This window comes from Solanum lycopersicum, chromosome 12 (genome assembly GCF_036512215.1).
Source record: "Solanum lycopersicum chromosome 12, SLM_r2.1".
NCBI classification, from domain to species: domain Eukaryota; kingdom Viridiplantae; phylum Streptophyta; class Magnoliopsida; order Solanales; family Solanaceae; genus Solanum; species Solanum lycopersicum.
Window position 1 is genome coordinate 1,738,611 of NC_090811.1, and position 17,889 is coordinate 1,756,499.

General features: G+C 31.6%; 2 protein-coding genes and 1 long non-coding RNA gene across 6 annotated transcripts; all 3 read right to left on the reverse strand.

Moving 5' to 3' along the window:
• Positions 1–156: 156 nt before the first annotated feature.
• LOC104644828 (uncharacterized) lies at positions 157–1,013 on the reverse strand. The gene is made up of 2 exons (XR_738681.4): positions 810–1,013; positions 157–408 (listed from the first exon to the last, which is right to left on the reverse strand). It is a non-coding gene; the product is annotated as an uncharacterized lncRNA (long non-coding RNA).
• A 1,289-nt stretch (positions 1,014–2,302) lies between these two features.
• LOC101244838 (serine/threonine protein phosphatase 2A 57 kDa regulatory subunit B' kappa isoform-like) lies at positions 2,303–7,362 on the reverse strand. Of its 4 annotated transcripts, none has more exons than XM_010315410.4 (7): positions 6,658–7,362; positions 6,514–6,557; positions 6,370–6,426; positions 6,237–6,285; positions 6,091–6,147; positions 4,397–5,611; positions 2,303–3,162 (listed from the first exon to the last, which is right to left on the reverse strand). In XM_010315410.4, the coding sequence occupies exons 6-7, from the start codon at positions 5,552–5,554 to the stop codon at positions 2,800–2,802; spliced, it is 1,521 nt and encodes a 506-aa protein (XP_010313712.2). In that variant the 5' UTR covers positions 5,555–5,611; positions 6,091–6,147; positions 6,237–6,285; positions 6,370–6,426; positions 6,514–6,557; positions 6,658–7,362; the 3' UTR covers positions 2,303–2,799. The 4 variants fall into 4 exon arrangements, with proteins under 4 accessions (XP_010313712.2, XP_004251590.2, XP_010313713.2 ...); XM_004251542.5 differs by having other exon boundaries at positions 4,397–5,615; XM_010315411.4 differs by having other exon boundaries at positions 4,397–5,615; positions 6,237–6,281; positions 6,658–7,181.
• A 4,303-nt stretch (positions 7,363–11,665) lies between these two features.
• Positions 11,666–16,866, reverse strand: LOC101245130 (palmitoyl-acyl carrier protein thioesterase, chloroplastic). The gene is made up of 7 exons (XM_004251543.5): positions 16,537–16,866; positions 15,054–15,669; positions 14,821–14,954; positions 13,935–14,048; positions 13,499–13,670; positions 13,353–13,421; positions 11,666–12,360 (listed from the first exon to the last, which is right to left on the reverse strand). The coding sequence occupies exons 2-7, from the start codon at positions 15,561–15,563 to the stop codon at positions 12,091–12,093; spliced, it is 1,269 nt and encodes a 422-aa protein (XP_004251591.1). The 5' UTR covers positions 15,564–15,669; positions 16,537–16,866; the 3' UTR covers positions 11,666–12,090.
• Positions 16,867–17,889: the final 1,023 nt, after the last annotated feature.

A 17,889-nucleotide genomic window follows, 5' to 3' on the forward strand; every position in this document is an offset into this window, starting at 1 on the left:
TTAAAGATTATAGTTACGCAAGAAATGGTATCGTGAAATATAATGCAAATATTCTTTTATGACGAATTAAATTGCACTGATAAAACCTAATATTGTATAACAAATGAAGAAATAGGAGGAATTAATTACATTACAAGAATATAAAACATAGCATAATCAATTAACATCCAATTTTATTGAAACATCAACGTTACAAGCTACTCTGCATCTATTTTGTTCGAATTCTTAAATATTGTTATTGTATTCATATCGAATCATATAAAAATACATAATCTTTGAAAAAACGTACACATCAGATAATATTTTTAAAGAGTCTGAATAACATAATCAACGACGATGAATAATTTGTGCTAACAGCAACAACAAGTCCTTTCATTGCAGCAGAAGCAGCAACACATCGCAAACATACTGCATTCAAGATTTATAAAATCAAATTAAAAAAAATAAAAATAAAAATTAGAATAAACATGATAATATTTATATAAATAAATTTACTTATATATCTATTAATTAATTAACTAAACATCAATCTCAAATTAGTTAAGGATTAACTAATTTGGGGCGGAGCTAAAACTATCGAACAATCTCAAAGTGAAATAACTATCGATTTTCACTCACAAGACATCAAGAAATAAGTAAAATTCAAGTCCAAACAATAATTTCGACTTCAACTTCAAAATATTATTATTTTTTTCGGAGAAAATGTCGTTGAAAAAATAAAATAAAAATCTCAATTTTCATGTAACTCTACTAATTTTTTTTAAAAAAAACTAATAAAGTAAAATTAACAAAAATAAATAATAACAAACCAAGCATAGAGGCAGCCTTTTTCTTCATGTTGCCTTTGGACATTATCATAATATGACATATTTTGATATTTTGGGGGAGCATCCATTTTTTTTCTTTCTATGTTTGTAATAAGAAAATATTTGGAAAATTGCCTAATAAAAAGAATTTGAAAGTTGATAAAGAATATTAAAAGAGTAGAGGTGAATAATTAATGTTGGAGGCTGAAAAAAAAAACAGATGGTAAGTTGTCTAATTAATAGGGTTACTTTGGTCACCTCGATTATTTCATCGAATATCTGTTATAGCAAAATCTTAGTAGATTTTAATTATTTTATCGGGTATTTATTATTTTTCATTGACACTCGTGGTAAGAAACTTTGTCTAATAAAGTAGCGGTGGAGCTATAATTATCGAAAGATGAGTAATATAGTAAAAAACCCTCTATTGAAAAATTATATTTTTAATTTTATTATAATTGAAGAACAGAATACCCTTCATCGAAAAATTATATAGCAATAGAGAATGACTAATTAAACGCCTTTCATTGAAGAACTAGAGGTGAATAATTAATGATGGGGACCTAGACCTAAAGGAAGAAGATGATGATTAGTTGTCTAATAATTAATAGGGTTATCTTCTGCACGGTTAATTATTTCATCAGATATTTATTATAGTAATTTTTTTGTGAAACTTCATTATTTTATCGGATTTTTGTTATTTTTTATTGACACTCCTTGTAAGTAACTTTGTCCAACAAGCAGAGATAGTGTTATAACGATCCAAGAGTGATTAATCGAACACTCTCCATCAAAAAACTCTAATGTTAATTAAAACTATAACAATTGAAAGATAGCAAAAATTTTGGGCTCGCAATTGTCAACCAGACTAAATCAAATAGTAATAAAAAAAATAACTTATTATTTTTAAGAAACTGAAATCTTTAAGTTTTTACGATTTTCACTCACTTCATTAATCGCAACGCCAATACCTCTGGTTGATGTAGTGCTTTCTCAAAAAAAAATTCAAATTTATTTTTGGCATTTATTGATGGGAAGACAACTATGCAAGTGTAGAATACAACTAGACAACAATGGTTCACATGTCTATGTAGCCTAACATATTATGACCCTAGCTGGCTTGTGACCTACTCACATTTTCATGTCTTTTTGACATTATACTATATAGTTTAAAGAGTTAAAAAAACATTTTATCATTATTTTCAAAAGTTTCATACCTTAACTATTCATTGTTCTCTTTTTTTACCCTCCATCACTTTGATGCTGAATTAGCCAAATATTTGTTTCCAATTGACTACAAACATGCGTACACTGATTCAACATCGAAGCGTGTTTTAATACTATAGTTATACCAGACCAACCTTTGTAGTATTTGCCTAGACGGATTCAGGATTTAATGTTTAAATATTTTGAACCATAACCTCTTTTTTATTTATTAAGTTTTGAATAGATACAAACAAATACAGAATTTGGACCAAAACTATTGAGTCATTGACTTGTGTCAAAACTTGTAACTTCAACAGTAAATCCAGCCATATGCATACATCAATTGTATCAAAAAACAATAAAACTGTGATGTAAGTGAGTGCAACCAAATAACAGTTACATATCAAACGTAATCCGACAAGTGGAGTCTAGAGAAGGTAGAGTGTACGTAGACCTTATCCCAACCTCGTGGAGGTAGAGATAGAGAAACTGTTTCCGATACTTGCGTTTACCTAGTGCAAGTGAGTGCAACCAAATGACTTATCTTTTTAAAAAGCCAAAAGAATAAGTAAATGGTAGTAGCAAGTCACTTAGCACAGCTTTGGGAAATAGTTGAAAATGTGAACATGATGCCTTGTGGCATCTCCCTATATACATCCATATTCCAAGACACAAAATCCTTACACTAAAGAAACAGGACATGCATGTTTCCTTTTTTTACTTCTTCACGAAATAAAAACCGCGTGAATGAGAACTAAAATGGTTCTTTCTATCGATCAAGATCAAATTAGCAAGAAACGAGACAGGTGGGGGGTTTAACGAGGCCTGGAATATTAGAAGGAACAGTAACAGGTTCATACTTGGCAGCAATTTCCAGACGCTCCCATGTCAACCTTCGTCTCTCCGCTGCTACATTTGACTTTGCATTTTCTTCTTCAAGCTTGTGTTGGCACTCGAGTACAAGCTCTTCATCCATCTCGGAGAAGACTTTCCTCACGTTTTGACTGAGATTAAGAACTGCTTTATTCCAGTGGTTCTGGCTGTTCCATTCTAAAGCTGAGATAATAATTGGCATGATTACATGCCTGTTATGCATCACGAGGTTAAGGACGTTATCGTTGTTCCACAAGAAATGTGCTCTTTCAGCCACCTGCAAGTTCGTTAAAAGAGGGAGAAAGTTTGAATGAGTTCAAGATAGTCTACATTCGGAAGAAAAAGAAAACAGAAACACGGATTAACCAGATATGAAACAAATATCCAATTTTGCAGACTCCTTTGAGGTGCTGCCCTTCTCCGAACCTTGTGTGAATACGGGATGTTTCATGCACCGGGCTTCCCCTTTTTGTACAAGTGGAACAAACCCCCTCCACACCTTCTCCCACAAGAGAAGAGAAAAAGAAAAGAAACAAGAAAAGCAACTACAACTCAAATCATAAATTTTGGTCAGCTATATGAATATTCTATATAAGTATTATCTACTCTGCTCCATTCGGACCCATTTCATTCCAGTATTCTTTAGGGGGAAAAAAGGATTATGCATCAGCCTATCGGGGGTACTTGGAGTTTAGAGCTATGGCAAAGTATAGATATACTTTTTTGATAACCATGGGGTGCCCGTGTCAACTTGTGTGTATCTCAACTAATTCTATGGGACCTCCCACCAACACAAAACCGGTAACTCTGTCCACCAAACAATGTCACGAATAGTTATTATTAAGATAAACAAGAGGCTGAGAAGGCTCTTTCAAGGGCTTGAAGACATCCCGCAAAATAATTGGAGATGTAGCATTTTAATCAAGAGATTATAAATAGCTGGCTATGTTGTCAAGAATAAATCTTCAACAATTCTACGTATAAGAAATCTATATCTTCAACAATTTCACATAATATTGACAGAAGTTTTCAAAGGAAGGGTGCAATAAAATGATGGGTAAGATCTCGAAATCCGACTTCCGAGGTCTTCTTTTTTCCTTCTCTTTTCGCGAAGCCGGCTTCTAACGTTCAACTTGAAGTTAAAACTATCAGTATGGTATACAAAGACACAAAAAATAGTATTCTAATTGCATGAAATGACAACAAATTTCATGCTTGGTGACATCCTAAGCTTCACAAACCATTCTAAAGTTGTGGACACAAAAATTTGAAATTGAAATTACCATAACCTTAAGCCCGAGCATTGGATTTGCTATTTATCTAACATGCATATGAAAATATTGTCTCCAATTCTGTCAACTAAGACATCACCTAGACCAATTCAACTATGTACCAATATGGTAAAGAGGTTTCTGACAGAACCTCGACCCAAGGAGAGACTCCCTCTTTATTGTGACCATAATAGTTTGAGAGTTATGTAATCCAAGAGCGTGTTGATTAAGAAATATTACCTGGAAATGGGAGCTGTTAAGGCAATAGCCTATGCGACGAAACAGTGGCACCATGATCTTCTCAAACTCTGGAATACTGATCATTTCTAAAATCTCTTCCAACTCACTGATGAACATCAATTGTTTCTGGCTACTTGTCACTGGCCAATATCTCAACAATCTCGTTATCACTATGCTAGCCAGATTTTGTTCCTTTTCTATGAACTGTACAACACAATATGCTAATTGTTGATGATAGATACCCAAGGACTTTGGCTTGTGCAGAGGTAGCAAGGCCCTTGAGAAGAATAATCTATGCTCTTCCTTTAATGGTAAAGCAAAACCACTAATTACACTTCCGAAAACCTCCAGAAGCTCCGCAATCCCGTTATGTCTTTCAGTCTCAAAAGCGAAACGATAAAAGATATTGCTTACAGCCTTTCGGATAGCAGGCCTGTGCATCATGAACTTCCCATAAAGGCGATGCAATACTGATTTCAAGCATTCTCTTTCTCTTGGGTCCTCAGAATCAAATAGGTCAAGCAGTTTCAATATGAAAGAATGGTCAATGTATTTCTTAGCAACCTTTGCATCAAGAGAACCTTGACCGATTATGCTAAGGAACAAGTCATAAACAAGTTGTAAATGACACCAAGCTGGATCAAACATTGGTTCTTCATCTTCACTTTCACCGCGAGCTGAGAAATACTTGGGAGGAAAATTTCTGAACATGTTAACTCCACACATTTTACATACTGCAGCAATTGCTGATTCCGTGAATCTTGCAGATCCTGAAGCAACAAACTCATTCAGCTCCAGCAAAACTTGTCGTTTCAAGTCCTTCTCTGCGGAATCTTTATCTGGATCATTGAAATCATAAATGGTACAGCAGAGATTCAACTTGCTTACAAATAAGCTTTGCTTCTCCGCATTTGAAACATCTTTAAAGGGCACATGTGGTGCCACAGACTCACCACCGGCCACAATACTCGCAGGAAAAATTGCTGTCGACATCCGTTTCACTACATTCAGCCTGTTAGCTATGACTGTGCAACTATTGGTAAACTGAATTCCATTCCCCAAGTTTGAGGTGTTGTTTGAGGAATTGCTTCCCGATGAATCAAACGTATCACATTTTGATGATTTCCTAGGAAGTTTTGCAAGAATTTGCTTGAGCATAGTAGCGTTGCTCCAACTTGCAGCAAGACTAAACCTAAGCCAACACTCCAAAAAAATCTACCTATGCAAATTTCAAAGAAAAAAGCATAAGAAAACAAACCACAAAACTTTGAAGAAAATAACACATCTTGTGGCAAACATAACCAGAATGTTTAGAAGACAGCTATATTATCAGAATTACACAAATTCATATCAATTTTTTCATCTAAAAAGCTCATCGAAACCAAAATCTCATTACTAAATCCACTGTTGCATAAATCTCAGATCTGGGACAGAATTTACACAGAGGCCACCACAACACAAAATGGAACACTGAGCAAAATTAAATAGCAGATCATTGACATTCAGAGGCCAAAAAGTAAGCACTGTGAAGCAAAGAATCACACTTGAGCTATATCAGTTTCAGCAAATTTTGAATAACTAAAGTTGAAATCTTTAACTACTCTTAACAACTTCCACAAAAAAAAAGGGATCAAACTTGAGCAATATCACAGCATTTCTCAAAAGATCTAAGAGACAAAGTAAGAAAATAGAACCTGAGGTTTTGCAAATCAGCTCTGTAGCTAAGGAATTGCCCAAAAGTACTCCAATAACTATTCAAGAAACCAAAAAAAGGATCAAACTTTAGCAACATCACAGCATTTCTCAAAAGATCTATCAGACAAAAGTAAGAAAATAGAACCTGGGGTTCTGCTAATCAGCTCTGAACTTATGGAACTGCCCAAAACTACCTATTCAAGAAACCAAAAAAGAATCAAACTTTAGCAACATCACAGCATTTCCCAAAAAGATCTAACAGATAGTGAAAATAGAACCTGGGGTTCAGCTAATCAGCCCTGAACTTATGAAATTGCCCAAAACTACACCAACAACTATTCAAGAAACCAAAAAAGAATCAAACTTTAGCAACATCACAGCATTTCCCAAAAAGATCTGACAGATAAGAGTGAAAATAGAACCTGGGGTTCTGCAAACCAGCTCTGAACTTATGATATGCCCAAAACTACACCAACAACAATTCAAGAAACCAAAAAAAGAATCAAACTTTAGCAACATCACAGCATTTCTACAAAAGATCTGAGATATATAGTGAAAAAAAGAACCTGGGGTTTTGTCAACTTCCTCAAAAGATTCCTCAGATGAAATTTCAGAAAGATTGAAACTTTATTACAATACTAGTAAAGAGAGAAGGTAATAAGAAGAAAAAAAAACAGGTAATGGGAGCAATCACATCATGTCCTTCTTTTTTAACTTGGGATTGAAGACACAATGATGAGTTTTTGAGGAGCCCATTTTTTTTTTCTTTCTTTCTTGATTAACTTTATCAAGAAAAACACACACACACTAATTTCTTTCAAATTCTTGATTGTTCATCCATATGTTAAACTAAAGCAACAGCACTAGTAGTAGTACTACTACTGCTACAATGGCCTCTCTCTCTTCCATTTTTTTCTGTCCTCGATCCAAGTGCCACAGCTTGAATGACTCAGTGGCATCTTCACAGAAATTGCCGGCATAAGATGGTGACTCTTATGTACTCATATTAATTATTTTTTCTTTCTTCTTCCTAACATTATTTACTTTTGTCAAATAATTTCATTTCACCAACCGTAAAATCAACCTATTTCAATTTTTTTTCGCGAGTTTCTTATCTGAGTCATATCTTAATTATCATTATTTTATATTAAATTAATGTCCGTTTAGCTTATACGTGGTGTTTGTTATTATCGATTGAAATAAATATTTAATTAGCTTAACTTTGACGTGTATTTTTATAGTTATTTGAATTTTTAATATGAATATCGAACGATTTAGTTGAAGATTAAAAATAATGTATATATAGATGTATACATACTTTGTTGTTAACACATTCAGCTTGTGATATAATTTCACAAGATTCTTGTTAGTTCTACTTCTACCCTTTTTATTTTTCTTTATTTTTTTATTTATTCTTTTTGTTTAATCAGAAAAAATATGAATATTTATGTTTACTCAATCCATAAATTATTATTAGTATATATATATATTTAGGTTTTATAAATTGTTTTTTATTCTTCATTCTCTTCAGTAATATTTCACATTATTATTGATATTTAGATTTTAGAAATTTAAATAATAAATTATTAATGATTTTATTTTAATTTTATCGATTATTAGGTCATATTTTTAAACGTCAACGTCAATATAAATTTGATTAGTCATAGAGACGATCAAGTGAATTTGCTCAAATATATTTTACAATGTAGTAGTTAAAAAAGGAAAAATTTGGATTAAACTTTTTTCAAAAAAAGAAAATTACGTTATTATTCTTTTTATTTTTTTCCTATTCGCGTGTTCGATATACAATAATATAATAATAACGTCTTAGTTCTAAATAAGTGAAAATTGATTATATCGATTTTCATTTCAATATTTGAACTCATATCATATCATTATCATAATAAATAGAATAAGAGTAAAAAGCATCATAAAATTCTATTCATCCAAGTCTAATATCTATACTTGATTAGTGATTATTATCTATATAAATCTTTTTCATTAATTAGTTTTATTTTTAGCTAAGTCTGTATTAACATTAAGCAATTTTGCTGTAAATTTTTGAGACTGTATATGCGATTTTAGATCTATTTTGTCTATTTTTACACTTTCACTTGTTATATTTCACATTTATAGATCGATATAAAATATATCACATCATTTTAAATGATTTTTTCATATTATATCCTCAACGTGTGTTGCTTAAATCTTTATAAATATAATCATTTCTATTATGATATAATCACATATTTAATTTTCATATTTTCGCAACTCTCATCTTATGAATATGATACAAAATATATCACGTTATCTTAAACGATTTTTTCACATTATATCCTCAACGTATGTTACTTAAATCTTTATAAATATAATTATTTCATTATTATATAATCACATATTTAATTTTCATATTTCCGCAACTCTCATCTTATGAATATGATACAAAATATATCACGTTATCTTAAACAATTTTTTCACATTATATCCTCAACATATATTATTTAAATCTTTATAAATATAATTATTTCTATTATGATATAATCACATATTTAATTTTTATATTTCCGCAACTTTCATCTTAGGAATAATTTTTCGAAAGTTGAGTACATGGTGTATGCCTTGAATAATCATATAAGCGTGGATAAATGAAATGAAGATTATGTCACATCAATGTTTTTTCAAACAAATGTTTATGTCGGTATACACTTTATTTTATTTTATTACTTTGTTAAAAAGGGTCAAAATTAATTAGTCCAAATACATTGCAACTTAAATTAAATCATGTGTAATAATAGCTAGTGAATTATATTGTTGGACAAATTACATACCATTATTTTAGCCTAATTTTATGTGTCTTTTTTTGTTTTATTTTCTTGCACTTTTCTTTTTTTTAAAAAAAAAAACATGTATCTAATTAGTTGGTCTATATGCTTTTAATTTACTTTTTGTTTGCGGTGATAATAATTATTTAATTTCTTTAATTATCGAGAAATAACTTTATTTAGAGTGTGTTTGGGATAAAAAAAGAAAAAAAATCACGAAAAATATATGATTTACGTCATCAGGTGGATTAGTGCAAGAGTTTAAGTATATCAATTTGTTAATTAGGTTTTACCAAAACAATTTGTTGAATAGAAATTCTAAAGGTAATTAATTAACAACTCCACTTATTGCTTAGTTGTCAATTAGTTACAATGTCCTCATCTTAATTATGTTTATTTTGAGTGTTATATAGTACTCAAATTTGAGTTACATAAAATTAATTTCAACTTAACACAAAAAAAATATGCAATGAGAAAATAAGATAATATGCAATTAAGAATGTGGTTTAAACTTCTATAAAGAAAAATCAATTAATTTAATATAAATATTGAATATGAATAAAACTTTTATTTTGCACATATATATTAATTTAATCATCACTATGGATAAATATATATATATATATATATATATATATATATATATATATATTGATGTTTACTAGATTTTTATTTCTTATTTTTTTTAAAAAAGAACATATGATTGGCACCAAATAAGAAATCCAAGAAGACCATATAAAACAATAAATTTATTATTGGCAGATAAACTAAACTAGATAAAAAAAAAAACTGTCACTTGTAACATCTAAAAAATTGTGTCTAATTAATTATAGTAAATTCTATGATTGACCTAATCTTAATTTTTAATCAATATTCTTTTTATTCTTAATATTCCTATCCACTCTGGCTCACTTTTGCATGTGACAAATGTACCAAAAAGAGCAAATAGCATGTGATAAGAGAGATATTTGGATATTATATTATTATTATTATTTTTTCACAATTAAGACAAAGTTAATGAATTGTTCCCTACTCATGTGAGGTCTCATGGTTGACACATTATTTTGTTTTTCAAGATTCTTTATTTTGTTTACTATATATATATATATATATATATATATATATATATATATATATATAAATCGTAGTTGTACTGAATGAGATTGTTATTCTTTTAATTAGAGAAATTTAGTTTAAATTTTGAATATAAAAAGATTCTTGGTAAGGAATACTTTCTCTCGAATGAAGTTTACGTTGTGTAAATTCGAAATAATTAAGCTTTAATATGAATATATGATATCGGAGGAAAATAAAGAAAAGTACCAAGGTGATATTATCATAGAACATGGTGATTGGCTTTTTATCTTTTTATTTTTCTCCACCACTCATTCATTTTCCATTTATTTATTTATTTATTTGTTTTGAAGACAAAATTAATTTTAGTAAAAGTATTTTGTTAGTTGACAATTGAAGCCTCTTTCTTTTAAATGGTTTTTATTTCAAGATTGAGAAAGTTTGAAGTTTTTTTTTTGTTTCTTTAAGATTCTTTAGTAGCCTTAATTTTATTTTTTTGATGAAGTATTCTTTAGTAGCCTTAATTAATAACAAATTATATATGAAGTGGGAAAAGATACTAGAACGATATATTTAGTGTAATGAAGTCTAAGAAGAATAAAATGTACATCTCTTATCCTTGTCTTTATGGGATCGAGAGGCTATTTTCGAGTGATTCTTGACAATCTTTATAGGACTTAAAATTGATAATTGAGTTCGACGAAGTTAAATTATGAAAAGGAAAGAAAGATTCCTAAACATATTCAATAATCGTATATGTAGTACAAGTTAGAAAAAAACAAGTGATGAAGGCGATTTGAAAAGAAAAAACAGAATGACTTCAATTCTAACAAGCTTTTGAAAAAGAGGCGCATAAGACATCTTCACTCATTACATGAAAGAAAAAAATGAAGAACATCATAAGACATATCTCTCTGCATATTCAAAACACGAGTAAGCAAGTCGGAGTGCTATAGGTACCTTCCCAATAAGAAAAACATGTGTTTATCAGTTCCGATAAAAATTGTTACCCTTAACTTCTTATTAGGAAGGTATGTGCACTATTTGAACTCAATTATGGTATAACCTAAAGGATGAATATGTGAGGTTTGATCGATACATGTCATGAGTTTAAATCGTAACAAATATAGTCTAGCAAGTGAAGTTAAAAGGTTAAAAAAAAAAAAGTAAGCCCAATATGTCCCACAACTTATTTTAAACCCAAAATTATTTGTAAAGTTGATTGTCTAGTTCTACTTTTATGATATATTCATATCTACTATTAAAAATTTGAACTTTGATTGATAAAAAGATACTCACCCACCAACAAAAAAGAGAGGCCTTTGTCATTAAAAGACACAACAAAAATGCAAAAAGATTCAATTTATAAAAGTAAAATAATCATTCTTCAATATATAACTAGGCATGTTTAAACATCATCAATTAACCATTATTAGTTATATTTGTTTAATACCATTCCAAATAATAGCTTTTGATATTTAAAATTCTTTACCAATGTATGTGTTCCACAACACATAATACAAAATACATCATCGTTCTCTACTCACTTCATCGTATCTTAAACGATACGTGTTAAATTTTGTGACCAATCAAACACCGTGTGGGGAAGGAGGAAGTACAAAGAGGAAACTTCCACACACTAAATTAATGACAAAAATGAGATTGGACCACATGACAATAAGAACAAATATAATGCATTACAGATGAAGAAAAGAATTGCCACAAATAAAAAAATGTTCCATTTGCTGTCAAGTTCAGCAATGTCATTTCTAGGGGCAAGTTTAATTGCCAGCAAGGTGAAGGGGACAAAAGATAAGAAAGTTCTTGGAGTATAGGGCAATAATGCTTAAAAGAAATAAAGACATTAGACACAAGGACTATACTTACAATCACTGATAATTTCACTAATAATATCTAAGGGGAAAGAAAAGAGGCAAGAGGGTAAAAAGAAGAAAAAAATGGGGAAAGAGGTAAGGAGGAAACATATATATTTTATATATATATAGATAGATATATAGATATAGAGAGAGGGGATATATATATATATAAAGATCAAAGAGCACAAGTTGGAGGATTCACAAAGGATTGTGACGTATAGATAGCTCAGGCGAAGTCGGCTGGGAATCCGCCTAGGGTCCCTATTCCATTGACAAGTTTCGGCCTCCACTCAGTCCGTCCCTTAACAACCTCTCCGCCATTTTCAAGTCGAAGGACGTGTTGACACTCGACATTGCCAAAGTCGGTGAAGTCACCGACTTCCTTGTCGAGTACAGAGGTAAGAGACTGAAGCACACTGTCCTTTCTGCACTCCCTGCGGTACTCCAGAGTCATGGCAGCAAGCTCACAACCCTCTAGTATTTGCATGGGTGCACTCTGCAGCCAAAGACATGTTCCGAAATTACATGATGTTATCAAGATTTTGAAGCACTTCAAGAGAATTGTTTCTTTATTACTACTATTGTGACAAATAATTTATGCTTTATGCAAACGGCAAGGAGAACGAGCACTAAAGGCCAGTAAAGTCGAAGATCAATGACCATCGATTTTTCAGTACAATGCATGTCACAATGCTCACTTGAGTTCTTTAAGCTTTCCTATTTAAGGTTGATATAAAGATTTCATGCTCATACACCACAACAACAATAACTACTACCCCTTTATAGGGACAACAAGATCCCCTGGGGTGAAACTAATTATTGTTAGATAAAAAATAAAAGAAATAGCGAGAGATTGTACTTATCAGCCGCTAGAAGACAGGAATAAGTTTATTACTGTGCTCAATTACATGGAACACTTTTCACACTAACTGGTTGCACTATACAACAACATACAGAGAGAGTGAGGTTTGGGGAGGGTAGAGTGTACGCAGACCTTACCCCTACCTCGTGTAGGCAGAGAGGCGGTTTCCGAAAGCTCCTCGGTTCAAGTGAAGCTAATCAAAGTATTAATAAAGAGGGAAAACAGCAGAGAAGAAAACATGGCAACTAATAGAAAAGCAGTACAGAGCATACAAGCAAGGAGCAGTGACATCAACAAATACGAACTTAATGGACTATGCAGATGGCTCCTAACAGATATACACATCACTGGATGTATTTCAGCTCTATCTGAAACCTTAGGATATCCAATACCACTACAAATCCAACAAATACAGAAGTTGGTTGGGTTAGTGTGTGTGCATACACACGACCTTTTAATTTTCCTTTTCTTTCTGCATTGTCCTGTCCGCATAATTTCAGAACACGATGAAACCTTAACTCATCTATTATGCAGCATACACTAATTATAAACCATAATACATTACAAGCAATAACAGTAAAGAAAATTTTATTTTAGAAAGGAGGAGGAAACAGCTGAGGTTTTACCTCAAGAATCCAGCCAATGTACTTGACATTATTAACATGCTGGTTGACATCTAAATCACTCCATCTTGGCTGTAAATTTCAACAAATCAGAATATAATAAAAATGATGTCCTTAGGTGCGACAAAGTCGCCATTGATGAAACTTACAGTTAAACCAGTTCGAGTGTAGTCTGCTGTTGTCTCGTCAAGTTTTGGCAGCTTCCTGCTGTCATCATCAATAACAGGAGGTGAGTCAACAAAATAACCTTCAATTTCAGCCCGAGCCTCATCTGGTATTTTAGATAATCTCCTCGTCTCCTTATTCATCATCACCCATTGGCTGCAAGCAAATGGAAATATAAAGACATCACAGTTATGAACCAATGAATATATCATCAAGCGCTTCATGTTTGGCTACCAAAGATACAACAGAAAAGAACAGGAGCTACGACATATACCTAAAACAACCAAATCCAACGAGAAGGTTGCAAACTTATAGATACAAAGCCTAAGTAGGAACGATAAGATCATTTTAAATTGAAGATAACTGATCATTGTGCCAAAATTAACCAAACTGAAGTAGATTAAACAATAATGCTCCTACCTGGAAGCTCTCATCAATATATCCCCAGTATTACTATCGCGGAGGAGCCAATCTCTGCGCATACCATTTTTCCCCGATGCAGCTACCCAAGTGTCTACTTGAACAACATCACCCCTGTATTAAAAAAAGAAATCTGTCAAAGGATCTTCATCTCCCACGTCAAAGAAACTGTGCAATTACAAAGATTAATAGGGAGATCAGTAGGAAAAATAAAGAATAATCCCCAAAAGATCCGAAATGGCTTCAAATCTTCAACTACAACAAATGTAAGAAAACCTCATATTGCTACTATGGATAGTCCACAACTGTAATTCACAGCAGGGAATTTAAATACTTAGCAGCCAGATGGCAAATGAGCAAAAGTGCAAAACAATCAACAACAGAGTGTTACTTGGCACCTAAAGAGCTTGAGAGATTTCTGATTATGTAAAACACACTTTTCCCATTTAAATTGATCATGTTCCTAAACACTTCACAGATATTAACATAAGGGAATCAAATTAAATTCGATATAACCCAAGTGATTTCCATATCACACAAGAGCAAAATGCTGTGAAAACACTTTAATAGCCTGTTTGCCCAAGTTTTGGAAGGCCAAAAGTGTTACTTCTTTTTTCCAGAAGCACTCTTCAAAATAAGCTGATTTTAGAAGTTTGGTCAAACAGGCTATAGGAGAAAAGAAAACTGACTTGAGGTTAAGCACATTACACTAATGTGTTTTCAAAGAAATTTTTATTAAACATAATTAACAAATTCTGGAGTATTGACACTCAATCTTGAATTGCCGAAAACGTTGATCAACAAAGATTGTTCAAAAAACTGGTGAATTTTATCTGATACAACATATGAGAGACGTAATCTCATCCATGTACATGTAGAAACTTACCAAGTAGGATAACGGTCCACCACAACCTGCATTTTCGTAACGACCCAAATCAAATTTCTCTTGGACATCTCTGGAGTTGATCCAAACCCACCATGCATGAGTCCAGCACTCTTGACATGGTTAAGAGCAGTTTCCTGCAGAACAAACTCAAGCTCGTGAAATTATCAAAACAAGATGCGTCCACAACTTAAAGTCAATAATTCTTTACAAATGGAAATGAAAACCTAGAATACCTGTAAATGATTCATCATTGTTTCTATAGACGCAGTCCTATCAGCCCCTATTTCATAGGACCTGATGCTGAAATTTTGACGGAAAACAAAGCCATCCTGCACAATTTTTCCTAAGCCGAATGGATCAGCGAGCATATCAGGACGCTTAGGCTTCCAATCAAGCATCATCCATTGCTTCTCAGCAGCTAAAAAAATTGTCGTGATGGCAGCGAGGAGCATGCTCCAATCAGGTAACTGGTTGATAAAAGTCCTTGGGTGATGTGAAGAAATCACCTCATCATCGTTCTTGAAGCCATCCATAACGCCTACCTTTGTTCCATTCACCTTAGGTGGTGCTTGTGCATTGGCCTTAGCTTGTAGGCTCCCAAAAGAAGGCTTCTTAACATTAAGCCCCCGTGTATCTATACTTCCAGGAAGACTTCCTCCTAAATTTCCAGACGATTTTGCTCCAGACTCAGGAGGTTGATTAGCAGCAGGGAAGAATGCACATGTAGCAGCAGTGGCCATCATGAACAAACTATCTTATATTAGCAAGTCAATCTCCCTTCGTTCAAATTATATTGTAAATGGATTACGAACAAACACCAAACCCGATCAAAGACTGACACCTTTCTTCCTGCAACATCACGCAAGTAAAACATCACTTAACAACAACAACAACAAGTTAACAACAACATCAAACCCACTGTAATCTCATAAGCAGGGTTTGGGGAGCGTACGGTGTTGTACGCAGACCTTACCCCTACCTCGAGGCTGTTTCCAGATAACATATCACTATTATATAGCTATGAAATTCAAGAACCTAAAAATTTCTTCATGTAACTACTGATAAAAAAAGCTTGAATATTTACAATAGTTCTAAAGAAATGAACTTTTTTTGCAGCCAAACAAAAACAACAGGCTTTCATAATCATGCACCATAACCCCCAAATCACTAACACAGTTTCAGATAACAACTAAAAATCTCACCCAATATCATCATAAAACTAATTAAACATCATCACCACCTCAACATATTAAAACCACTCATCTTTTCACCATCCCCAGCCAACCAAACCAGCACCACAATAAATTTCAAAAAAAATATCTTAATCCAATACATAATAACACCAAAAAGCTTGCATCTTTCCACACAAATCTTCATATTACAATTATTATCATAAATTTCTAAGCATATAGAGCTGAAATTAACAAACTAATTTCCAAATTAAACCATTTTAAACAATTTGTCAATAACAAAATCCCTCAAAAACAAACATAAAACCCTCTACAACACCCAAACAAAACAAAATTCAATCATAAATTACAATAACAACAACAGATCTGAGCCTCAAAACATTTCTCAAAAAAAAAACTCTAATCCTCTACATTCCGCTCAAATTACAAACATTTTCCCCACTACATTATATCAAGCAAAATTCAACCAGATCAAACATAAATATTCAAAAAAAAATTCAAAAAAATTCAAAAAAAAAATACTAACCTTTTTGAGCTTGTTAAAACTGTATAACAGTTGTAAAATAATTAATAAAAAAAAGACTACAAATTTGATCAGCAAACCCGATCAAAATATATAAGATTTTCAAAACAATTTCTAGGGTTTGTGATCTTTGTAAGTGGTCCTTTTTTCTCTGTTAAATTTTGTTTTTAGAGCTCAAGAGAGAAAAAAAAAATAAAAATTAATTTTAATTTTGATTAAAAAAAAAAACACACAAAAAAAAAATTGAAAATTTGAGAGAGAAATAAGGGAATCTGGGTGGTAAGGATACACTGTTTTAGTAACCCATTTTTATAAACTATCCACCTGGCTTCCTCATGCCTCGCGTTTCACTTCATACCTTTACCCTTACTTTTTCTCTTATTTACCTAAATGCCATTTTCCTTTTTCTTTCTTTTTTTAACGTTCTGTTAATGCATATTACGACCTTTGTTTTAATTTGTTTGGTTTGATTTAGATCGCGTTTTCATACTTTTAGCGCTCTATAAACCGCGGCCTATTAAGGCTATGAATGTGTTGTCGATAGAAGGAACAATGTACATCAAAAGCAGATCGATTGGTCCATTCTATAAAAGCGAGATTACTTAAATTAAACAAATAGGTTAGACTACGGCAATAATGTATTGAATGTTGAGAGTTAATATTGAAGTGTTACTAAAAAAGAGAAAGATATTCTTTGTTTAAATGAATTTAAAAAAACGTACGATAGTCAAGTTAAAACGGAGAAAGTAACTTAAGACTAAAATTAATCTCATAAAAAATACTTATCAGTTTGTTAAAATTCATATTGATATAATGAAAGATCGTTACATAGTTTGATTGTCCAAATATAATACCTACATAATTCTTTTAATTAATACTTTATTTTTTCATCTTTTCTTTTTTTGATTCAAAAAATTCACTAAAAGTAATATAGAAAATATAATAATTTTTTAAACAATCAAAGAAATTGACACAATGAGAATATTCAATTTTTCAAAAATAATGCAAGATAGTGGGCATATAATATATATATCATTAATCTTTAAAAAACTTCTATATTACTCTTACGCTTTGCTAGGTTGTCTTCTAATCTTTATGGATTATAATTATTATTATTATCTTCTTTTTCATAATTCATTTTTGTAATAATATAATTAACTTAACGCGTGGTTATGTATTCTATATTTGAAAATATTCAGTGTGGCATCATTTAATTTCAATTTAAAGCATACTTAATTAGTTGAAAATTTTTGTTACAGCTAATAGCCTAATACTATTGTTATTTATAAAGGATTATAGGTATTAATGTATTTTATATAAATACATCAAAGATCATTTAAGAAAAAGACATAATTG